A 22,704-nucleotide genomic window follows, 5' to 3' on the forward strand; every position below is an offset into this window, starting at 1 on the left:
TGATTACTTGTGTTCAATGAGTGTACGAGTATTTCATATATTTTATTTTTTTGTTTTAATATGCATTTGATGTTTTTTATGTTTTTATCGTAAGTACATTGAGTCTACCTCTGTATGAAGTGTACTAAACAAATTAAAATTGATTGAAAAGTCATGTGTTATTATTATAAAGTGATAAACTTCCCTATCTCATATAGCATTTATACATTCAGTCATTTTAAGAATCTTGTAAGAGTGTTTTTAAAGGTGCTATATTCAAAGTTTAATGTTATTATTTTCATTGGTGACCAGAAAGTATACATATTGTACAATATATAGACTTTTATTCAGTTAATATCTCTGTGAAGTACTTTGTAAACCTGTAGGTACTATACATATTAATACGTTTGTTATTATCATCATTATTCAATAATATTATCATTATTCTCGTAGACATTGCGCAGACATCGAGAATTTTTGATGAACCTGATGAAGCTGTGATTTTGAATACAACAGACAAGGCCTCCAACAAAGTTCTTCGCACAAATAATTAGAGATGAAACTTCACTAGGAATCAATAAAAGATTTAAGGAGCAGTTTTGTAGTCTCTTGCAGCCACCAGAGGGCAGCATGATCTCACTGATAGTTCTCATATTGTGCTTTGGTGCAACTATTTATCTTTCACTTATAAACTAAACTGCAAGATTTCACCAGTTGTAGGATTAATATAAAACTCCGAGGCCCTAATTTTCTTTAAGATTTTAACTAAAGCAAAACTATGCAACTTTAAAAAAAGATTTTCAGCAGGAAACGTTTTAAAATATGAAAAATGTTTGGTGGATTTGTTACAGCAGCAGCTCTTCTGAGCCAGGAAGCAGAGGATCATGGGTAATATCAACTGTTTAGTTGTGTCTCAGTTCAGTGAGTTTAAAAATAATATTCATAATTATGTTTCAATTTGTGCACAAGCACCTGAAACCAAAACATAGTTGAATTTAAGTTTGGAATCATTTGGTCCGTCTCCATCTTACACCTTCATGTTTCTATGGACGAGGTGACAAACCCAACACTGGCTCCAGGGATTAATATAACACTTACACTTCTTCCATTTCTTGGAGGTCCAGGCCTGCGTCTGATTGGCTGAGCCGCCCTGTCGGTGTGAAGGCTATATTTGGCTGAAAGGTGCGCGGTATGATTATACACGGAAAAGGATATCTATGATTACAAATGTAAACTGGTGTCACCTACTTCTTGGAAACGCAGCCTGCTGCAGTTCTCTCTCTCCCCCGCCCCCCCCTGTTTCAGGACACGGAGAAAATAAAATGATATCAAATACTTTTTACTTTTACTATCCAGTATGTAAGTAAGAATCACAATTTTATTTCAAAAAATATATGTGTTCTATTTATTGTGTATTCTATTAAAATGTGTATAATCATGTTTAATTTGATATCTTTAGTTATTCATTATTATTTAAATGGTAATTTTAGTAGTAGTAGTTGTAGTTGTACTAGTATTATATGTATTTGTAGTAGATGTAGTTGTATTAGCAATAAAGTAGTAATGTAGTCGTAGTATTTATTAAGTAGTAATAGTAGTAGCAGTTGTAGATGAAGTAGGAAGTAGGAACTATTTAATGTAGATTTGAAGGAGGGGAGTATTAAGGACGCGACACTGTTACCATGGAGACGGTCGCTACATCCGGACCTCAGACTGTAAACAGAAGATGGGCGGAGCTTCCAGCGGCGCTGAGTGAAACAGGTTCGTGTTTACTCTTCTTCTCTTTACCTCGTCAGCAAATAGCTTGTTTTTATTTATCTCGTAATTTATCTAAGACATTTGATCAGAACAACTTAATGTAGCGACACATTAAAAACTGGACCACGCCCACTAATCACACATTACGGTCCACGCCATCAAGTGCAGACATCACGGTGAAAGTTTTAATGTAAATAGATAGATAGATAGATAGATAGATAGATAGATAGATAGATAGATAGATAGATAGATAGATAGATAGATAGATAGATAGATAGATAGATAGATAGATAGATAGATAGATAGATAGATAGATAGATAGATAGATAGATAGATAGATAGATAGATAGATAGATAGATAGATAGATAGATAGATTACTTTATTCATCCCCGAAGGGAAATTAGGTCGTCATAGCAGCCGGTATATTTGAATACAATAAAATACAATACAATAGAATAAAATAAAAAATATTAAAGTTATAAAACGAGGTTTACTTCCTGCTGCCGGCAGATGGCGCTATCACTACATACACACGAATAGATCTGTTCAGGTCTTGGCTCTGATGAAGCCTGTTGCTGATTGGACAATGCACAGTGGACTTACATATATATATTTATTCATGTGATGCTTGATGTTATATGTATGTATACTCAATATTCTTGTAGAGAAAGATAAAAACAATCACAAGGGTTGATGTTGAGTCAAAGCTTTATTTAAAACACAGCACAGAAACAGAAAACCAGGAAGACACAACCAGCTGTGTTTGTGGAATTTCCTTCATCAGTCCATTTCTCTTAGAGTTTGCGTGAGAGTCTGTGGTTTGATTTCCAATCAGGTGACATCTTCCACAAGGCTGGATCAGAGCCACTGCCTTTAATCCATCAATCGCTTCATCCATTATTACTTTATCTGTTTATATTACAGACGGCTGTAATATCAAAGACACGTTGACGGGCTTTGATGTCTCATAAAGGAAAACAGGGAATGCAGAAGAGGAAGAAGACACAATAGACGGACGTATAATTGGATCAGAGACTTATATTTGATACGTTTATTCAAGTAAGTGTTTGAGCAGCTTTATCAGGAAGGTATATGGTAGAAATGGGATTCCTCAGGGCAGTGTCATTAGTCCAGCATTGCTTTCCCTTATGATGAATAATGGGTTCTCTCAAGTTCAGGGTGATATGTGGGTTGGGCTGTTGTTACACACATGTAGTTTGAGGGAAATTAACAAAGTACAATGAAGTTACAGCAATTTCGTGATTCACAGCGACTCGTTTGAATTTGACGCCAAACCACTAACATGGTGTTGGATGAGAACTCAGAGTTTTGATAAGACTCCATCATCAATATCTTGTGAACTATCTGAGAGAGTTTGACTTGGTTGTGGTCAATGGACGAGGAGGAATTCATCAAAGTGCTGTCGGTGCTCAGGCCCAAATAACACCTCTGTTTCTTGACGTTAGGAAACAAACATGGACTCCGAGTACATCCGGAAACATCTGGGAAAGTGTCTGGCCGACGGACTGGCTGAGGTGGCCGAGCAGCGACCCGTCAACCCCGTCCTCTGCCTGGCTCACTGGCTCCTCAAACACAACACCAATGTCCAGGAGGAGAAGGGGGTAAGTTGCTGGTTCGTCCTCCTGACACCAGGGGGCATCATTACACACAACAAGCTGACAACTCCAGGAGGAAACATTCATTCATTCACTTCCTCAACAACCCAGAGACCAAACTACAATTCTGATCACCAGAGGAATCTCACTAAATCAGCTGAGAAACACAAAGAGCAACGGTTTCGCCCCAGAGATTAAATAATAACTTAATTTAGCATCTTTCAAATCAAAGTGCTTAAGCAAAGAGGACAAATAATAAAAAACAAAACAAAGAGCTTATTTGTACAATGTCAGTTAAAGTGATAGTTTCCCTTTAATCTAAAAAGACAGCAGATTTAATTATGCACGCTTGAATCACCAGCAGGAAGTATTGATCCTGGGAAACACTGCTCCTCCTTGTTAAACCTCTGAAGCTGATTCCACTCATACATCTACAGGCACAACCACGGCCTCAGCCCCTGATCTTCACACAGGCTGAGGAGCTGGAGTAAAGGATGACACAGTCTTAGACGGTCTAAGCTCCTCAGGCTGAGCACGGCAAAGCCATTTAACCTGGTGGCACCATGGTAGTAAAAACCCCTCCACCTGTAGCTTTGATTGAGAAACTGACAGACCAACGCTGCTCGTCTGGAGATCCTACAGCTGCCTCATAAGAAGTATTAAAAGAAAGGATGATAACGCTCCTGACGACTATTCTTCAGTTGTCCAGAAGTGTAAGTGGCTCCTTTCTTGACGTTGAACCACTTTTTCTTTTTTTTTTATCTGCAGAAAAAGGCCCAATTAGTGCTGCTGGAGAAGGAGAAGGTAAAAGCCAGAGAAGAGGAGCTGAAGGCCTTGGAGGAATCAAAAAAAGTAAGTTAAGAAAAACCAGTTAATCCAGTCACATCAAATTGTAAAGACTTATCTTCAAATTACTCTTGGATATCAGTTCCCTAAATATGTCAGATTTCTTCATCAAGATTAATGAATCATTCCCAGGGACGTTAAAGAAAATGTCTAAATACCAGAGTAATAGAAGAATGATTGGAGGATAGAGGAAGGTTCAGAAAATCAAGTGACACTCTAGTAATTATCAACTCTTCCACAGATCGCTGAAAAGAAGGCGGCAGGCGCCGATTCACCGAAGCCAGACGGAGCAGGAGCCTCTGAGGACAACAAACCAAACACTCCTCCTCCTGACAAGAAGCTCGGGGAAGATGAACAGAATACTGAAGCTCAGAAAAATGACTCTTTAAAAGAGGTGATTTAAATAAAGTTGATCTCATAGCTGTGTGCTTCTGGTGGTGGTTCCTTTCCTGATCATTTGTAGTTTCCTTATAAATCTCTTTCCTGTGACCGTTGGTGTTGATTCCTGGTCTTTGCTGATGTGCTTGTGGTGGAGCATGGGTGTGGCCTTCATTCTGATACGTGTGTGCATGACTCGCCTTGCATGGTGTGGAAACAGCCGTCAAATGACGGGCGTCAAATGCTCTAAGGAGATGGTTTGTCTGCCAGGTTGCAGATACTGTAACTGAGAGACAACCTGTGGAGGAGGTGAGCTCTGCCCTCACAGAGACCCTCACAGAGACCCTCACTGAGACCCCCACTGAGACCCTCAGAGAGACCCTCACTGAGACCCTCAGCAGCGACCTCGGAGGGGAGGCCACAGAGATACCAGTCGACAGGAGAGAGGTGGAGTCGAGGAGCGATCAAGCAGGAGAGGAAGCAGAGGAGGAGCCACGTGATAATGATGAAGAGGAGAAAGCTGAGGAGACGAGCACCAATCAGGCGGAGGAGGAACACAAAGAGGAGGTGATCAGAGTCTTCGGTCAAACTACATCCAAACTATTTCTGTCTGTTCACCTGGATGGTTTGTTTCACAGCATCAAATTCATAACACATGAAAAGATGATTAGATGTTAAACTCTATAAATCTGATATTTCACTGTGATGTTAAAGTTCGATCATTTTTATTAAACATACCGTCTTGTTTGGTGGGTGTGTCTCTCTGTGTTGTCCAATCAGCAGCGATGTGTTTTTAAACCCTGACCTATTAAGGAAGCAGTGACACAAGGAGCTCCCTTTACCACAGACTTTCACTGAGCACAACTTTAACCTAGAGGACAGAAACACGGGAAAATTCATCACATGTCTCCTTTAAAACAACCATTTAAAAACTCTATCGCACATTATTCTGTCTCACAGCTGCCCCTGCAGGCGGCTGATGAACCCGAGCAGACCGAACCGCTCTCGACAATCGAAATCCAAGACGCCAAAGATTTAGAACCAGACCAAACTGAGCAGCAACACGAGAATCAAGGCCCTGGTTCCCCCGAGCACCCAGAGAAGGTGATGCTACTGAAATAGACCTGTGCTGCTGATTTGTATTATATGTATACATGAGGATTTCAGATTTCCTTATTCAAAGCAGGCGATACAGGGTGATTAAGACAAGAGGACCAGATGAGGGGCAGTAGACAGCGAGGCCTCAGGTGTGAAGGTGAAGGAAGCACAGAGGTTTCAGGCCGAGAAGAGCAGGATGACAGGATTCTCTTTATTACTGTTTTCCGTGATCTCTACTTCTCTCTACTCATTTTGTGCATCACGCCATTTTTACCAGAAGTTTGCTGAAGACGAAACCGACAAACCTGCAGATTCCGTCCCGGTGGAGTCGGCCTCACCCCGGAAGGATGAGGATCTCTTTTCTACAGAAGACCAGGAGACACGTGACTCAAGTTCTCCTGCTCCTCAGGATCAGGTTTCCAATGTTAATTAATCTACATTCACTTAAAGATATTCTCTTGTGTAAAATGCAGATTGTTTCTCTTAATTGTGTCATTGTTGAGTCAGAAGAGCAGGTTGAGAGGAGGCAGCGGTGTGGAAGACATCCTGGAGATGGTTCTGAAAGACGTGTAACTGTTGTGGTCTCATCTCAGGCCGACGGGCGACGCACAGGTGAGACCCCCGATCGCTCTGCCGAGGAAACAGTGACTTCACAAGAGGAACACGAGATAAATCCAACCGAAGCTGAGGAGAAGGTAAAGAACCCAAAGGGATTCATGATCCGTTTCAAATGTTCTCACACTCACAACCTGCTTGGATCCATGAGTTTATAATCTATGCTCTTTACTCATTAATCTTTTAGGTGTGAATAATTTGTCACTAAGTTCTGTGTTTCTTTTCAGGAAGAAGAAAATGACACGGATCGTACTTGACTAAGTCAGAGTTTAACGATCCTTCAGCCACTGATCCATATTTAACATTTGAATAAATACACAAATGAAACATGTAAACTTTAGGATTTGTACTGTTATCCTTCAATAATAAATATATACTTTTTCTCAAAGATGGTTTCTGTCATTTCTTCTTGTCACTTCTTGTTGTGTTGTTGATAAGTTTAGTTTGAATATGGTGTTTGTCAGGTGTTGTGCAATCAGCAGCGTGATATTAGAAAAGGCAGAGACACGATGGATTGTGGAGTTCGCAGCTACTATTTGGTGTTCAGATGAAGATATTTAATTCAATAAGCTTCTATCTTTCAGTTGCAATTGTTTTATAAAGCTTTATTCTTATTTCATGTTTTTGGGGCTTTCTTATTTCAACTCTAAAGTCTTAATTAACTTTTTTAATGAGATTTCGAGGTTGCAAAGTCGTGTCTGTCATTTAATATTTTAATCCTCTTGATTCCTCTAATCCGAAAGTTATTTGTTATAGTTATTATTTAAGTAATTGTTAATTTCAGAAGGAGCCTGTTGGCTTGGTGACGGTCATGTTAATGTACAATAATGTTTGTTAAACTTGTGTAAAGATGATTTCCATAATGAGATTAACTCCAGCTCATGACACGTGACTCAGCTCATTGCTCAACCTTCTCCTTCCTGCATGACGCTGCAGTTTCCCAGCTGAACTCTGGCCCAGAGGCGGAGGCTGAATCACACAGCTGCGTGCAATCAGGTCCTGTGGTCGTATAAAACTTGTGGGAGTGGAACCACAGCGAGGATCAGAGCCGGGGGTTCGAGTCCTGCTGCACGGAGGACAGAGACATGGCCGTGGGAGTCGTGTCCAGCCTGGTGGCGTCTGTCCTCGGCCTCATCACCGCTGTGAGCAACCTCCTCACCGACATGTTCCTGACTCCACCGCTGAAGGCCACTCTGCAACATCTGGAGGGAGCTGAGCTGAAAACCCTCAGAGGAGGTGAGACAGAGAAGAAGCATGTGGTTGTGACCATAGACTGTATATATAGTACAGTGGTGGGAAGTAATGAAGTAGAAATACTTTGTTACTGTTCTTAAATAGATTTTTCACATATCTGTACTTTACTCGAGTATTTCTTTTCCTGACGACTTTTTACTTTTTCTCGTTACATTTGAACAAAAATATGTGTACTTTCTACTTCTTACATTCTCAAACTGGCTCGTTACTTGAGCAGCGGAGGTTGGTTCTCTCTCTCTCTCTCTCTCTCTCTCTCTCTCTCTCATCTAGGGTTCAAAATTTGTAAAATTATACATTATATACATTATATTATTATATTCATATTGTTGTTATAATTTTGAGATATAATCAGTTGAGATAAACCTTGAGGAGAAACATGTTGGGTTGTTTTGTGTCTGTATAGGACTACTATAAAGAGCACTTTGCATTTTTAATTTTGGTACTTGTACTTTTACTTTTGATACTTAAGTATATTTCAACACCAGATACTTTTGATACTTAAGTACTTTTAATATGAGCTACTTTAAGACTTTTACTCAAGTCATTTTCTGACGGGTGACTTTTTCTTTTACCGAAGTCACTTTCAGGTAAGGTATCTGTACTTTTACTCAAGTATGGCTTTCAAGTACTTTATACACCACTGCTATAGTATATGTGACGCGTGATTCTACAGATTCTAATGAAGTGGGTTAGATCAGAACTGTAACGTGTAAATCTGTTGCTTCTCTCTTTCACCTCCTCTGTGCGTCAGAGCTGAAAACCCTGAGAGCTAAATGTCTGTGGGAGAAGTCTGGAGCTGTCATCATGGCAGTGCGGAGGCCTGGGTGATTTCTGTGCAGAGAGGTAACACACACACACACACACACACACACACACACACACACAGACACACACACACACACACACACACACAGACACACACACACACACACACACGCCACAAGACTTCCTAGGGCTAAATTTAAATGATCTGTATAGTGAGAATATTCTTTGATTATCATTTCCCTGCTCCAGGAGCCAAACGGATCTTTTTCTGCAAACGACAACACGACTTGTGATGAAGAAAAAACCTTATTACACAACCTAGAAAAAAAATCTCCTTCCACCGTGTCCTTCATAGATCTTTTAGTGGTGATTCTAAATCATCATTATTCTCATTCTAGACATCCTCTTCTCTTATAAACATATTTTGGGAACTTGGGGCGATCACAAATTCTTGATTTCCAAAATTATTCTCTAGTTGGTTAGCACCACAAGTTGGTTATATAGATAGATAGATAGATAGATAGATAGATAGATAGATAGATAGATAGATAGATAGATAGATAGATAGATAGATAGATAGATAGATAGATAGATAGATAGATAGATAGATAGATAGATAGATAGATAGATAGATAGATAGATAGATAGATAGATAGATAGATAGATAGATAGATAGATAGATAGATAGATAGATAGATAGATAGATAGATAGATAGATAGATAGATAGAGTACTTTATTCATCCCCGAAGGGAAATTAAGTTGTCATAGCAGCCGGTATATTTGAATACATAAAATACAATACAATAGAATAAAATAAAAAATATTGAGGTAGAAAGAATAAAAAACAGAAGCACAAGATAAAATAAAATAAAATAGGCAGATAAAGTGCAGTGGCAAGATGATGTTAATAGTACTGATGATATGATGGTAATGTTATTGTTAGACAGTATATAAAAATAGTACAGTATATATAGTATATAATATAACATAATATACATTTATATATGATAGTAATTATACCAATATAAAAGCAGTATATAGTAATAATGGCAGCAACAGTATATATAATAATAATAGTAATAGTGATATAATAATAGTAATTATAACATGTACACATGTATAAATATGTATATATAGACTTATGTTTACAAAGAATATACAGAGAGTATGATATAATATATGATATATAGTAGAGGTATGAATATAAGTATTTGACTATACAATAGGTAATATAATATACTATGAGTGTAAGAATATGTAGACAGAGTGTGCAAAAGACAATATTATTGTATAAAATGATATATAATATCAATATGGTTTATATGAACACATATCATGTGTCACATATCAATGTCTCCACTTCCTCCCACTGTTCAGAAATGAAACTAAAACATCTTGGATATGAAGGAACGCCACGATCAGAACATTTGAACGTGCATCAGTGTGATAAGAACCTAGAATGATAGAAAGCATCTTTTGAGGATTTAACATAACAGATGTTCTGCAGGAGGCTGCAGAGCTGTCCTCTCTGAAGCCGCAGCTGGACCAGCTCGGGGTCCCTCTGTACGCGGTGGTGAAGGAGGACGTCGGCATGGAGGTCCAGGACTTCAGGCCGTTCTTCGAGGGCGAGATCTTCTTGGATGAAAAGGTGGGACAGTGAATTGGTTTATTGTGTCTGTGTCCCTCTGGAAGTTCAAACCAGATCCAGCCAGTATTTCTCCTGGTAAATACCCTGATTGTCAGTCGGGACGTGTGTGGAATCGGTTCGGTTGGGCGTGATTGACTCCAGGGGTTTTGGTTTGTGTGCCTTCACAACAGAAGTGCTTCTACGGACCCCTTGAGAGGAAGTTGGGTCTGTTGGCGTTCCTGCGTGTCGGGGTGTGGGTGAACGGCCTGAGGGCCTTCAGAAGGGGCTTCATGGGAAACCTTCTGGGAGAGGGCTTTGTCCTCGGTGGGGTCTTCGTCATCGGGACAGGACAGCAGGTAACGTCCGTCTTCACAAATGATCCCAAAAGGAAATAAAATGAGTTTTCTCTCACTGTTTCCTTTCTGTTGTCAGGGAATTCTTCTGGAGCACAGAGAGATTGAGTTTGGAGACAAAGTCGATACTGAAGACGTCATCAAAGCTGCCAGAAGAATCCAACTGGAGCTTCTGCCAATAGAGAAGAAATAACCCTTTGTATTGTGGATTAAAAAAGAAGCAGAAAAACATCTCTCTGGGAAACCAGGATGCATTCTGGGATACGACTGTGTGGAAGAGGATCTGAGCATTAATGAAGGTCTGTCTTTAAACTCAACAGAGGGAGCAGACCTGATATCTAACATCTCAGTTTCCCTTTATTACTCTGTGATCCCATTGTGTCTATGGAGCCAAGAGACTGTGACCTGTGACTAATAAAGCAAATACATCCATCATCTAATATCTCTAGCACTTATTCTTTGAGGGGTCGGAGGGGGAGTTGACGCTGGGTGAGAGGTGGGGCACAGTCGTGTGTGTGTGTGTGTGTGTATAGACTGTATAGAAACCATTTCTACTATCAGTCAGTTTAGAGTCAATTAACCAAGCCACGTCTTTGGACTGGAGGAGGAAGAACTCCACAGACAGACCCCGACTGAACCAGGGGCTTAAAACAAAACACTTTTCTCACAAAACTGTTAAAAGTGAGAATCTGTTACTTTTGAAATAATTACCTCCACCAGGTTGTTTCCATCTGAGTTTGTTTTTTAGCAGAATTACACAAACTACTGTAGTGGGAAGATAACCTGTCAAGAATAGTTTTATCACTTTCACTGATTTCCCTGAGAAATTAGGTAAAATAAGAAAGTAAGATGAGATTCACAATGAGGATATATGTTATTCGATTCAGAATTCAAATGTCTGCGTTTCAATAACTTTCAAAGAAAATAAAAATAATTCACATTTATGGATTAAAAAGTGTTTCCAGAAGGATTGAACACAGTAAATAATAGAAACCAGTGGTGTATAAAGTACTTGAAAGCCATACTTGAGTAAAAGTACAGATATCTTACCTGAAAGGGACTACGGTAAAAGTAAAAGTCACCCGTCAGAAAATGACTTGAGTAAAAGTCTTAAAGTAGCTCATATTAAAAGTACTTAAGTATCAAAAGTATCTGGTGTTGAAATATACTTAAGTATCAAAAGTAAAAGTACTAGTACCAAAATTAAAAATACAAAGTGCTCTTTATAGTAATCCTATACAGACACAAAACAACCCAAAATGTTTCTCCTCAAGATTTATCTCAACTGACTGAAAAATTATAACAATATGAATATAATGTATAATGTATAATTTTACAAATTTTGAACCCTAGATGAGAGAGAGAGAGAGAGAGAGAGAGAGAGAGAGAGAGAGAGAGAGAGAGAGAGAGAGAGAACTCAAGTTCAAGCTCAAGTAACGAGCCAGTTTGAGAATGTAAGAAGTAGAAAGTACACATATTTTTGTTCAAATGTAACGAGTAAAAGTAAAAAGTCGTCAGGAAAATAAGTACTCAAGTAAAGTACAGATATGTGACAAATCTACTTAAGTACAGTAACAAAGTATTTCTACTTCGTTACTTCCCACCACTGATAGAAACAATAAATGAATCTTCTTCTCAGTCTTTGAAAACCTCCTCACTCGTGTGACAGGTTGATTGATATGTCACTCCTCCAATCAAATGCTCCCACCTGGGCCAGCCAATCCCGGTGTTCTGGGGGGGGGGTGGGGGGGGGGGCAGGTGAGAGTTCGTTTCTGCAGCTTTCTCTCAGGTGGACTCGAACTGAACCTGAGATGGATTTAAAGGATGTTCGCTCCTCATTCTCTCGTTTTTCCTTCAGGATCAAACATCTGAGCTGAAACATGTGGTGAGTGTTTTCATTTCTCATTTCTGAAAACACGCTGAACAACAAGGGGAAGGTTCTCTGGTTGAAAATAGGAAAATTCATTAAAATGTGGTTTGACCGTGACAGTGGGGAATGTTTGTGGGGGGGTGAGTGAGAAACCATGAGGACACTGTTATCACGGGTTAAGTTAGTGACATGTAACCATGGTAACCGGTACCATGTGACTTCCCGACTCTTAAGTGGGTCAAGTCTGAGCTAAATAAAACCATTAAATCCTTTTTCTCACCTGCGGAGACAAACCACTGCGAGTTTCTCTGTGAAGATCCACACATAAGATAAGATATAAGTTAAGATAAGATAAGATAAGATAAGATAAGATAAGATATGATGAGATGAGATGAGATGAGATGAGATGAGATGAGATGAGATGAGATATGATAAGATGAGATAATATATGATATAAGATAAGATATGATAAGATAAGATAAGATAAGATATGATAAGATAAGATATGATATGATAAGATGAGATAAGATATGATATAAGATAAGATAAGATAAGATAAGATAAGATATAAGATAAGATATGATAAGATAAGATAAGATAATATAAGATAAGATATGATAAGATGAGATAATATATGATATAAGATAAGATAAGATAAGATAAGATAAGATAAGATATGATAAGATAAGATAAGATAAGATAAGATAAGATATGATATGATATGATATGATAAGATGAGATAAGATATGATATAAGATAAGATAAGATAAGATAAGATAAGATATGATAAGATATGATAAGATAAGATATGATAAGATAAGATATGATAAGATGAGATAAGATATGATAAGATATAAGATAAGATAAGATATGATAAGATATGATAAGATAAGATAAGATAAGATAAGATATGATATAAGATAAGATAAGATATAAGATAAGATATAAGATAAGATATAAGATATAAGATATGATAAGATATGATAAGATGAGATAAGTGAAGATATAAGACAAGATAAGATAAACTTAGATAAACTAACCACTGGGGGAATCCACTTGTCACAGCAGCAGATGAAGTAAACAAGAGATCAAACAGAAGTATTAAAATAGAATAAAATAGAAAGTGGAAGATAGAATTATATAACAGACAGAGAATAGGTCCAGAGCTTTGTTGAATGTGTGTTTTTGACGTGTGTGTGTTTACAAACTGCTGCTGTGGCTCTGAGACTCCGACAGGTGAGAGACATGCAACATGGGCAGAGATGGAGAAGGTCAGAGGTCACGTCGCACAGCAACCTGCGAGGGTGAGTCCGCTTTGTCACAACAACACAATCACACAAATACAGAATAATTTGTGACGACAAATCGGTGGGGCTGTAGAACACAAACAAGGAAAGTTAAAGATCAAATATAGTTGAATTATAGTGGTGGACCGTGAGGAAGAGGAGGATGCCGTAAATCTGAATGAGAGTACGTGCACAAGTCAACTGTTTGTGTTGTAAGAAGCAGCAAATGAAATAATGAATACTGTATAGATACAGGATTGTGTACATTGTGTGTTATACAGTTCATCAACGTGTGTGTGTGTGTGTGTGTGTGTGTGTGTGTGTGTGTGTGTGTGTGTTGTAGTTCCAGGACACACGGAGCAGCCTGAGGATCTCCTTCCTCCTGCTCTATGGAGAAGACCCCCGGTCCTCAGGGGTCGCACACCCCCGGTCCCCAGGGGTCGCACACCCCCGGTCCCCAGGGGTCGCATACCGCCACACGCAACCTCTTACGGAAGAAGGAGCAGCGGCGGCGGGGGGGGATCCGGTCCTCCTCGCCCATGGGCCGGGTCGTCTTCATCAACTCCCCGGTGGACGGTGAGGAGCAGCCGGGTGTGGTCGACAGTGGTGTATAAAGTACTTGAAAGCCATACTTGAGTAAAAGTACAGATATCTCACCTGAAAGTGACTTCGGTAAAAGTAAAAGTCACCCGTCAGAAAATGACTTGAGTAAAAGTCTTAAAGTAGCTCATATTAAAAGTACTTAAGTATCAAAAGTATCTGGTGTTGAAATATACTTGAGTATCAAAAGTAAAAGTACAAGTACCAAAATTAAAAATGCAAAGTGCTCTTTATAGTAATCCTACAGACACAAAACAATCCAACATGTTTCTCCTCAAGATTTATCTCAACTGACTGAAAAATTATAACAACAATATGAATATAATGTATATAATGTATAATTTTACAAATTTTGAACCCTAGATGAGAGAGAGAGAGAGAGAGAGAGAGAGAAAGAGAGAGAGAGAGAGGTGCGCCAACCTCCGCTGCTCAAGTAACGAGCCAGTTTGAGAATGTAAGAAGTAGAAAGTACACATATTTTTGTTCAAATGTAACGAGTAAAAGTAAAAAGTCGTCAGGAAAAGAAATACTCAAGTAAAGTACAGATATGTGAAAAATCTACTTAAGTACAGTAACAAAGTATTTCTACTTCGTTACTTCCCACCACTGGTGGTAGACTTCACGGCACACTAATAATGTCAGGGTCTGTAATGGAGTGAGATCATGAAACATCTTTATACACAAAGGTTCTGCAGCACTTTTGCACAATTTAGAGGAAAAAACACAATTGAAAACCTCAGTAGGATTATTTTATGTATTCAATTTCTGCCAAAAGATCCTTTCACCTGAATGGTGAACTGCACCTTTAACTGTTGAACTAGTAGCAGATTGTTTTTACTCAGCCAGTATCAGGTAAAGTCATCTAGATAAAGACTTTACATAAAGATGGACGACACCACTGATTCTCAAAAGAGAAGCCGCCGTGCAGACAGGAGTCCGTGTCCGAATCAGAATCATAATCAGAATCAGAAGTATTTTATTGCCAAGTACGTTCACACATAAAAGGAATTTGCTCTGGTTATTGGTGCAAACAATGAACATAGAAACATAAAAACGCAATAAATACAACACACATAGGAGAGCAATAAAAAATAGGAAACCAGTATATATTTACTCACTGTTTACTTCTTATTTACTCACTGTTTACCAATATTTATACAAAGTAACATTTATTTTTGAGATAAACATTTCTGAATAAAAATATATAAAAGATAAAAGATATAAAAAGTGAAGTAAAAAGTGAAATGCTAAATGCAAAACAGTGAACAGTGTCATATTGCAATATGCAATGTAATGCAGTATAATATAATATGATATAATGTGTTAATTTAACACATCCTAGAGGTGTGGGGGTGGAATAAAAGTCCGAGTGAGGTGGGGGTCCCGGTGTAACAGGCCATAGTATACCCCCCGGCCGGACTATACCCGGGGTTAAAGTGGCCTAGGCTAGATTATACCCCGGGTATATTATGGCCTAGGCCAATTTATACCCCTCAGGCCAGATTATACCCCCATGATATCAGTAGTGTTGAATGATATACACAAGAATTACTTACTTTTTCAACATTTTTTGGGGGTTCAGCTTTGACAGGTAAATTAAGGGCCAAAGTATACCCGGGTTTAATTTGGGCGGGGGTTAATTTGGCCTGTTACACCTGGCCTTGTTGATATGTGTCCGCCATTTCTCAGGAGGAAAAGTGACAGGAAGTGGAGAGAGTTTTATTTCAAAAGCCCACAAAGGGATTTACAGTCGATAAAAACCTCTGAGTCACCGTCTGACGACCAGGACGCTGCCAGGGAACCACTGCTGTTCACTTTACCAGAAGATGGAGAAGTCCTGATGGACATTAGTGATGATGGCGTGATGTTCTCAGGTGGAGATGACAGCGAGGACCTCCACACCATCACGGTGGATAAGAGCGTGGACGGGAAGCTCGGCTTCAGCGTGCGCGGCGGCTCCGAGCACGGCCTCAGCATCTTCGTCAGTAAGGTGGAGGACCACAGCACCGCGGGTGAGAGGAAGCACCACCTCCCCCCCCCCGATATGGAGCTAGAACAGTCTCATAAGTAATAAATGCACACAGAAATGAATACATGCGCAAAAAAGATCCACAAATGTATTTGGGGATTTATATATATATGTGACTCAAAACACAAATACATTTTCAATGCACACACAAATATCTGTTATTCCATGTAAAACATAAGATTCATAAACATATTTCTGATGCACACACAAATAGAAAAAAAATTCACAAATATACGCATGTAAAAGTATTTGCCATCTTCATCAAATACATGTTTGGAGCTTGTTACATTCATATATAAACTGTTGGACCTGCATTTACAAAGTGCTTTTAATTTGTAAACCTCGCTGCATTTGTGTTTGAGACTTATGAGACTCCGCTGACACGAGCCTGATCCACAAATGCGTTTTTTCTAAGAGGGGATCGTCTGTGGCTCCGACCACGAGCTCATCCCGGTGTTCTCACTCTTTTGATTCAGAGGAAGCGGGTCTGCTGGTGGGCGACAAGCTGGTGGAGGTGAACGGCGTCAGCCTGGAGAGCATCACCATGAGCAGCGCCGTGAAGGTCCTGACGGGAAACGACCGGCTGAGGATGGTGCTGAGGCGAGTCGGCAAAGTCCCCGGGATCCGCTACTCCAAAGAGAAGACCACCTGGTGAGACGGGAGTTCAAACCCGTCGTCGGGTTGTGATTAGGGATGGGGGGAAAAATCGATTCAGTTACAAATCGCGATTCTTGTGAATGACGATTTTAAATCCATATGCTGCGTCCCAAATCGATTTTTTTTTTAAATAAAAAAAAACATATTTATTGGTTTATACGGGGGGGATATATGGGGGGAGCAACATCAGCCCAGAGCATGTTGACCAGCTCTTGTTTTTGCACAAGAATCTAAACATACCCAAGCACTAGCTTTGCATCGCCTACATGCAAACAACAATAGCCTACTTTTTGTTTATTTCAAAGTTTATATTTTAAGTAAACTTTTATTCATTCTATTTAATTTATCTTTTACTTATTGTTTAAAAGTAGCCTAGGTGGCTTACATTTCTTAATCTGTCAGTTTGTGTGCAGTTGATAGGGGCTATACAATAATAGGGAACATTTTTATTTATTTTCTCTATTGGCTGCCCAGCAGTCATTAAGTTAATGTTAATATTTGAAATAAAACTTGTAAAGCTCTAAGTGAATTTGACTGTGTTGTATTTGTACTATGATTCAACATTTTTCCATGGTCAAGTATTTAAAAAAAATAGATAACCAAAAGAAATCCCAGGAAATCGTAATATCGAATCGCAATACATATCTTATCGCCACCTAAGTATCGTGATAGTATCGTTTCGGGAGGTCCCTGCTGATTCCCGTCCCTATTTGAGATTGAATCTGGTGAAGTTGGATAATCATGGTGGAGTTTTTTGTTTTTCCAGGGTGGACTTGATTCACAGGCGCATGGTGGTGGAGGAGAGCGGGCGGACGCCGTCGGAGGCCAGCGCTGGCTCCGCCCTCCAGAGGATCGTGCACCTCTACACCACCTCGGACGACTACTGCCTCGGCTTCAACATCCGGGGGGGGAAGGAGTTCGGTCTGGGGATCTACGTCTCCAAGTACTACTCTACTATTACTCTGTCTACAAATTCTTAGACTCATAGTATATTATATTACCTATTGTATAGTCAAATATATTCATATTCAAACCTCTACTATATATCATATATTATATCATACTCTCTGCATATTCTTTGTATATATAAGTCTATATACACATATTTATACATGTGTACATGTTATAATTACTATTATTATATCACCATTACTATTATTATTATATATACTGTTGCTGCCATTATTACCATATACTGCTTTTATATTGGTATAATTACTATCATATATAAATATATATTATGTTATATTATATGCTATATATACTGTACTATTCTTATATACTGTCTAACAATACCATTACCATCATATCATCAGTACTATTACCATCATCTTGCCACCTTATCTACCTATTTATCTTGTGTTTCTGTTTTTATTCTTTCTACCTCAATATTTTTTATTTCATTCTATTGTTTTGTATTTTATTGTATTCAAATATACCGGCTGCTATGACGACTTAATTTCCCTTCGGGGATGAATAAAGTAATCTATCTAAGTAGGTGATCGAAGGACGAGACACAGATCTGATCGGAACAAAGAATCAGATCCTGGTTTCATTATCACTTTCTTTAACACTGTGAAAGGTTATTGACATTTTCTCCATCTCATATTTAGGGAACTGATATTCTGGAGTTTGTGCAATTTGGTTCAGATCCAAGAACAGATCTGGATGTGGTGGTTTTTTAAATGTGGTTTCATAAGGAAGCTTCATTCACTTGAAACCCTGGTCCAGCTCCTTTCAGTTTTATGAATGGTTTTGAATCTTCCTTCATGCATCGTGTGCTGTGAAGCGTTGTCTGGTTTGTGTGCTCGATGTCAACCAGTGGGTGAACTGGTTTTTCTTCAGCTGTTTGGCTCCTGTCTCGTTGTCTTAGACTGGATCCCGGGGGTCTGGCCGAGCAGAACGGAATCAAGATGGGGGATCAGATCCTGGACGCCAACGGCTTGAGCTTTGAGGACATCAGCCACAGCAGCGCGGTGGAGGTGCTGAAGAGCCACACACACGTCATGCTGACCATCAAGGTGACCTTTGGCCTTTTACACTGCAGACACAATCCCAGTTTGTCCCGAGGTCAGAGCAGAAGATATGAGAACAAATATCACCTGAAGTTCATGGTTTTGTTGATGTGACATGTTGAGCCCGGTCCCTTCTGGACCAGACAGCGTGTTCGTTGATTCCAGGTTCAAGTGGGAAAGGTTAATAATTAGACAAGTCCAGTGTTCAAAAGTCTCCCAGTAATACGTTTATTGTATAAGAACAATACTTACAGAGAGTCTCTGGGGTTCTGCCGGACACGTCACCAGGTCACTGGATCATGTCGAGAAGAAGCCCCCACTTTACCAAGTCCACAGTATTTGTAAAAGATACACAGTCCAACACAGAGTTGGTTCTTTTCTTCAGGACACTCAGCGATTGGCCAGATGTGAACTATCTCTCAAAGTGCAGTTTTTGCAAGCACATCATTGTTGAGAGAAGGTCCACTCCACCAGGTGTCTCTCAATATTGTGCCTTTATCAAACAGGGAGTTTTTACAGTGGAGAGACCCAGCAGGTTAGACCTTAGAGGAGGATTTCATATGTTTTCCCCATAATAATTCATGAAATGGTTCTTTGTTATAGTCCGGGCACATCCTCTCTCCTTCCTGAGAATCCGTGCTTTCATTATCTCAAATCTCAAGATGAATTTTCCTTCTCACGCTTTCCCCAAATTGCACTTTGCAGTCAGATTAACACTCAAATGTTTGCACTCTGTGTTTGACCCTGTATCTGAGTCCAGAAATTATGTATCACTCCAGGATAAAAGAAACAGTTGTAATATTGTTAATTCTATAGACCACACAGCTAATATTGATTCACAGGATATAATGTAGGTAAAATATAGTAGAATATATTCATAAGGTAGAAAACAAAACATAGATATCTCAACAGACACCAGAGAAACTATTTGTCCGTTTCAAACTGAAAGAGGTTGATGCAGAAGGAACAAACATGTCTTGTAACACGGACTTCACGCGTCGCGGCCCAGCGGTGGTTTGTGCATCAGGCCCGACAGCTGGCGTGCAGCCGTAATATTCTGGAGCTCCGGTTTCACGCTGTGAGAAAATAGCCAGAGCGTTTGCATTATTCACCAGGCGGCCGGGATCAGGTGCTGATGGAAGAGCGGAGCCGGTGTTTCGGCGTCCCTCGCTGGGCGGCGTGCAAACTGAGCCGGGGGGGTGGGTGGGGGTGGAGTTAGAAACCATCGCAACTGTCAGAGGTTACGAGAAAGTCAGGAAGGGAAACGTGCTTCCCTTCAGAGGAGGTGTAAGGATGTGTGTGTGTCTCCGGTTACTCTTTATCAAATATAGCCGTCCCATAAAAGTTTCAAGCGCTCTACTGTATCTCATTTGCATATCTGCGGCCATCTCTGGACAGGAAGCAGGACGATACCCGGCCTACAAGGAGATGGTGGCTGAGTACAGGTGGCTCAACAAGTGTATGTATCCGTCTCAGGGTCTAGAAATCCATTTCAGTTGGGACCAGTTCTCCGTCTCACTCGGATCCTTCTTGTTTTCCTTCCAGTGTCCAACGGGCCCCAGACGTCCTCGTCCCAGGGTTCAGACTCTAACTCGTCTCTGTCGTCTCTGTCGTCCGGGACGCCGGTCAGCTCCCTGAGCGGCCTGTCGCAGGTCATGTTCCCCCCCAGCCTGCCCTTCGGCTCGGACATGGTGGACGTCTCCATCTCCACCGAGGACCAGAGGTCAGGGGTCGTGTCCTTACTTTCCCACATTTGAGTTTATCATCTTCAGGCACCAGCAAGAAACTAGTACACGTGTGAACATGCTCATAGTCGTGGTTGTGTCCAGGTTCGAGTCCGAGCGAACCGAGACCGCCATCCAGACGGACCCCCCCCCTCAGAGGACGGGTGCAGACACCACCCGCAGCCTGGGACGCACCACCCGGCTCAGAGACACGTTGATCCGCGGAGAGGAGGACAGCGGGAGGAAGGACTCGCCCAAGACGGCCACGCTGCTGGCTCTCAGCGCGCCCGGCCGCCTCATCAGCAGGTCGCAGAGCCAGGTCACCGTGGCAGGTGAGGACGGAGATTTCAAAAACACGATGGAGCGGCCGAACGGATGAAGTGACCTTCTGCTGGTGTCCCGTCGTAGAAATCACGCAGAAGAAAGAGAAGAAGCAGAAAGGGAAGGAGCCGGAGGAGAAGAGCCCCCTGCAGCGCTCCAGGACCTTCGTGAACCTGCTGCTCAGGGCCGGGCGCAGGAGAGACGCCTCCAGGGGGCGCTCCAAGTCCCCGTCCACAGACAAGACAAGCAAAGGTAGCTGGGTCTTTGTGTCCTTCATCACAGATCTGATCCACTCGTGTGAATGTGATCTAGATTTACAAGTTACACCAACGTCCTTCTGCTCTGGTTTCCAGAGAGTCGAAAGCTCGGTGCGATGCCAAATCCAGAGATGCTGCGGGTGGTGGAGGACATGGCGTGCCGGCTGCTGCCCGAGGAGGAGGTGGCTGCGGTGATGGCCACGTGCCGGCGGGTAAGAGCATCAGTTCACAGCCGGAACCGGACGGAGAGCGAAAAGGTTTCAGCTTCTGTGGCGACGACCTCTGCACCGTTCTAAGTTTAGATAATCACTGGTGTCTTTTGTCAGCCTGGTGGTTGAAAGAGGAACTTCACATGTGTCAGGTTGTCGAGCTACAAACAGTTGACTATAGACATATATAAGGCTAGATGTCTCGGCCAATGGAGTCGAACGTCACCACATGGCGGCCATCTTGCTGCAGGCGGCTCGCTCACCCATAACATTGTGTTGTAGTAGTGCGTACTTTTTAAATAACCATAACTTTCTCAATTTTCAACCGATTTTTCAACTGTTTGGTTTGTTATAAACGTCAGAGATGAGTTATGACATTGCATAAATTATTAAATTGTTAAGAAAAATAACATAATTATTCATAAGTATGCAGTGTCATAGCTACATCTCTGACGACAAACCAAACAGTTGAAAAATCGGTTGAAAATTGAGTAAGTTATGGTTATTTAAAAAGTACGCACCACTACAACACAATGTTATGGTTGAGCGAGCCGCCTGCAGCAAGATGGCCGCCATGTGGTGACGTTCGATTCTGTTCGCCGGCAACACGGCCGAGACATCTAGTGTTTATATATGATATCTATGGTTGACTCTACAAAAGCATTCATTTGAACCACTAGGTGGCGTTTAGAACAAACATTATGTATTTCTTAAAGTTAATTTGATCATAAATGTGACATTAAAACCAACATTAATGTATTTGATTCGAAAACAATCATATACGTTTGTTTACAGCTCAAACGTGTGTTGGTGCAGTATCACTTTAATCATGACCCTTGCAGTACACAGCAGAGCGGTCGGTGGAGAACCTGATACGCCACCTGCTGGCCGTGCTGGACCGGCCGGAAAAGCTGCTGCTGCTGAGGGAGGTCAGGTAAGAGGAACCCATATCTTTCTTACGGGTTACTTTATTCCAATGTATTTGAAGTGGTGAAGGTTTCATATTATTATTATTATTATTATTAATAAGATGAAGAAATGTCTCACTCTGCACACTCTGTCTACATATTCTTACACTCATAGTGTATTATATTATCTATTGTATAGTCAAATACTTATATTCATACCTCTACTATATATCATATATTATATCATACTCTCTGTATATTCTTTGTATATATAAGTCTATATACACATATTTATACATGTGTACATGTTATAATTATTATTATTATATTACTATTACTATTATTATTATTATTATATATACTGTTGCTGCCATTATTACTATATACTGCTATTATATTGGTATAATTACTATACTGGGGATGAATAAAGTAATCTATCTATCTATCTATCTATCTATCTATCTATCTATCTATCTATCTATCTATCTATCTATCTATCTATCTATCTATCTATCTATCTATCTATCTATCTATCTA

General features: G+C 40.3%; 2 protein-coding genes and 1 pseudogene across 3 annotated transcripts in view; all 3 read left to right on the forward strand.

The window, feature by feature from the left end:
* Nucleotides 1-1,704: 1,704 nt before the first annotated feature.
* LOC133028133 (cilia- and flagella-associated protein 251-like) lies at nt 1,705-6,679 on the forward strand. The gene is made up of 10 exons (XM_061095326.1): nt 1,705-1,740; nt 2,663-2,797; nt 3,205-3,360; nt 4,123-4,206; nt 4,442-4,594; nt 4,849-5,145; nt 5,539-5,682; nt 5,954-6,091; nt 6,270-6,371; nt 6,519-6,679. The coding sequence occupies exons 3-10, from the start codon at nt 3,214-3,216 to the stop codon at nt 6,546-6,548; spliced, it is 1,095 nt and encodes a 364-aa protein (XP_060951309.1). The 5' UTR covers nt 1,705-1,740; nt 2,663-2,797; nt 3,205-3,213; the 3' UTR covers nt 6,549-6,679.
* Nucleotides 6,680-7,260: 581 nt separating this feature from the next.
* On the forward strand, nt 7,261-10,726 carry LOC133027481 (peroxiredoxin-like 2A; annotated as a pseudogene).
* Nucleotides 10,727-12,074: 1,348 nt separating this feature from the next.
* Nucleotides 12,075-22,704, forward strand: part of LOC133027791 (PDZ domain-containing protein 7-like) — a 16,151-nt gene continuing 5,521 nt past the window's right edge. The window contains exons 1-13 of one of the 2 annotated variants that reach the window (XM_061094920.1): nt 12,075-12,176; nt 13,388-13,465; nt 13,791-14,023; nt 15,922-16,059; nt 16,553-16,727; nt 17,500-17,676; nt 18,607-18,754; nt 20,147-20,207; nt 20,294-20,471; nt 20,578-20,804; nt 20,881-21,045; nt 21,147-21,262; nt 22,102-22,193. In XM_061094920.1, coding sequence (XP_060950903.1) covers nt 13,837-14,023; nt 15,922-16,059; nt 16,553-16,727; nt 17,500-17,676; nt 18,607-18,754; nt 20,147-20,207; nt 20,294-20,471; nt 20,578-20,804; nt 20,881-21,045; nt 21,147-21,262; nt 22,102-22,193 — 1,664 coding nt within the window. In that variant the 5' untranslated portion in view covers nt 12,075-12,176; nt 13,388-13,465; nt 13,791-13,836. Of the gene's footprint in view, nt 12,177-13,164; nt 13,466-13,790; nt 14,024-15,921; nt 16,060-16,552; nt 16,728-17,499; nt 17,677-18,606; nt 18,755-20,146; nt 20,208-20,293; nt 20,472-20,577; nt 20,805-20,880; nt 21,046-21,146; nt 21,263-22,101; nt 22,194-22,704 lie in introns of those variants that run through there. The other variant, XM_061094919.1, reaches the window with a different exon arrangement.

This window comes from Limanda limanda, chromosome 21 (assembly GCF_963576545.1).
Source record: "Limanda limanda chromosome 21, fLimLim1.1, whole genome shotgun sequence".
Classification (NCBI taxonomy): Eukaryota; Metazoa; Chordata; class Actinopteri; order Pleuronectiformes; family Pleuronectidae; genus Limanda; species Limanda limanda.

What these genes read in the sequence shown, in the direction of transcription:
- LOC133028133 (XM_061095326.1), top strand. Translation starts at nt 3,214, where the DNA reads ATGGACTCCGAGTACATCCGGAAACATCTGGGAAAGTGTCTGGCCGAC. An exon ending in AGGAGGAACACAAAGAGGAG is followed by an intron (nt 5,146 to 5,538) that starts GTGATCAGAGTC and finishes TCTGTCTCACAG; the next exon opens with CTGCCCCTGCAGGCGGCTGA. An exon ending in CCCCCGAGCACCCAGAGAAG is followed by an intron (nt 5,683 to 5,953) that starts GTGATGCTACTG and finishes CATTTTTACCAG; the next exon opens with AAGTTTGCTGAAGACGAAAC.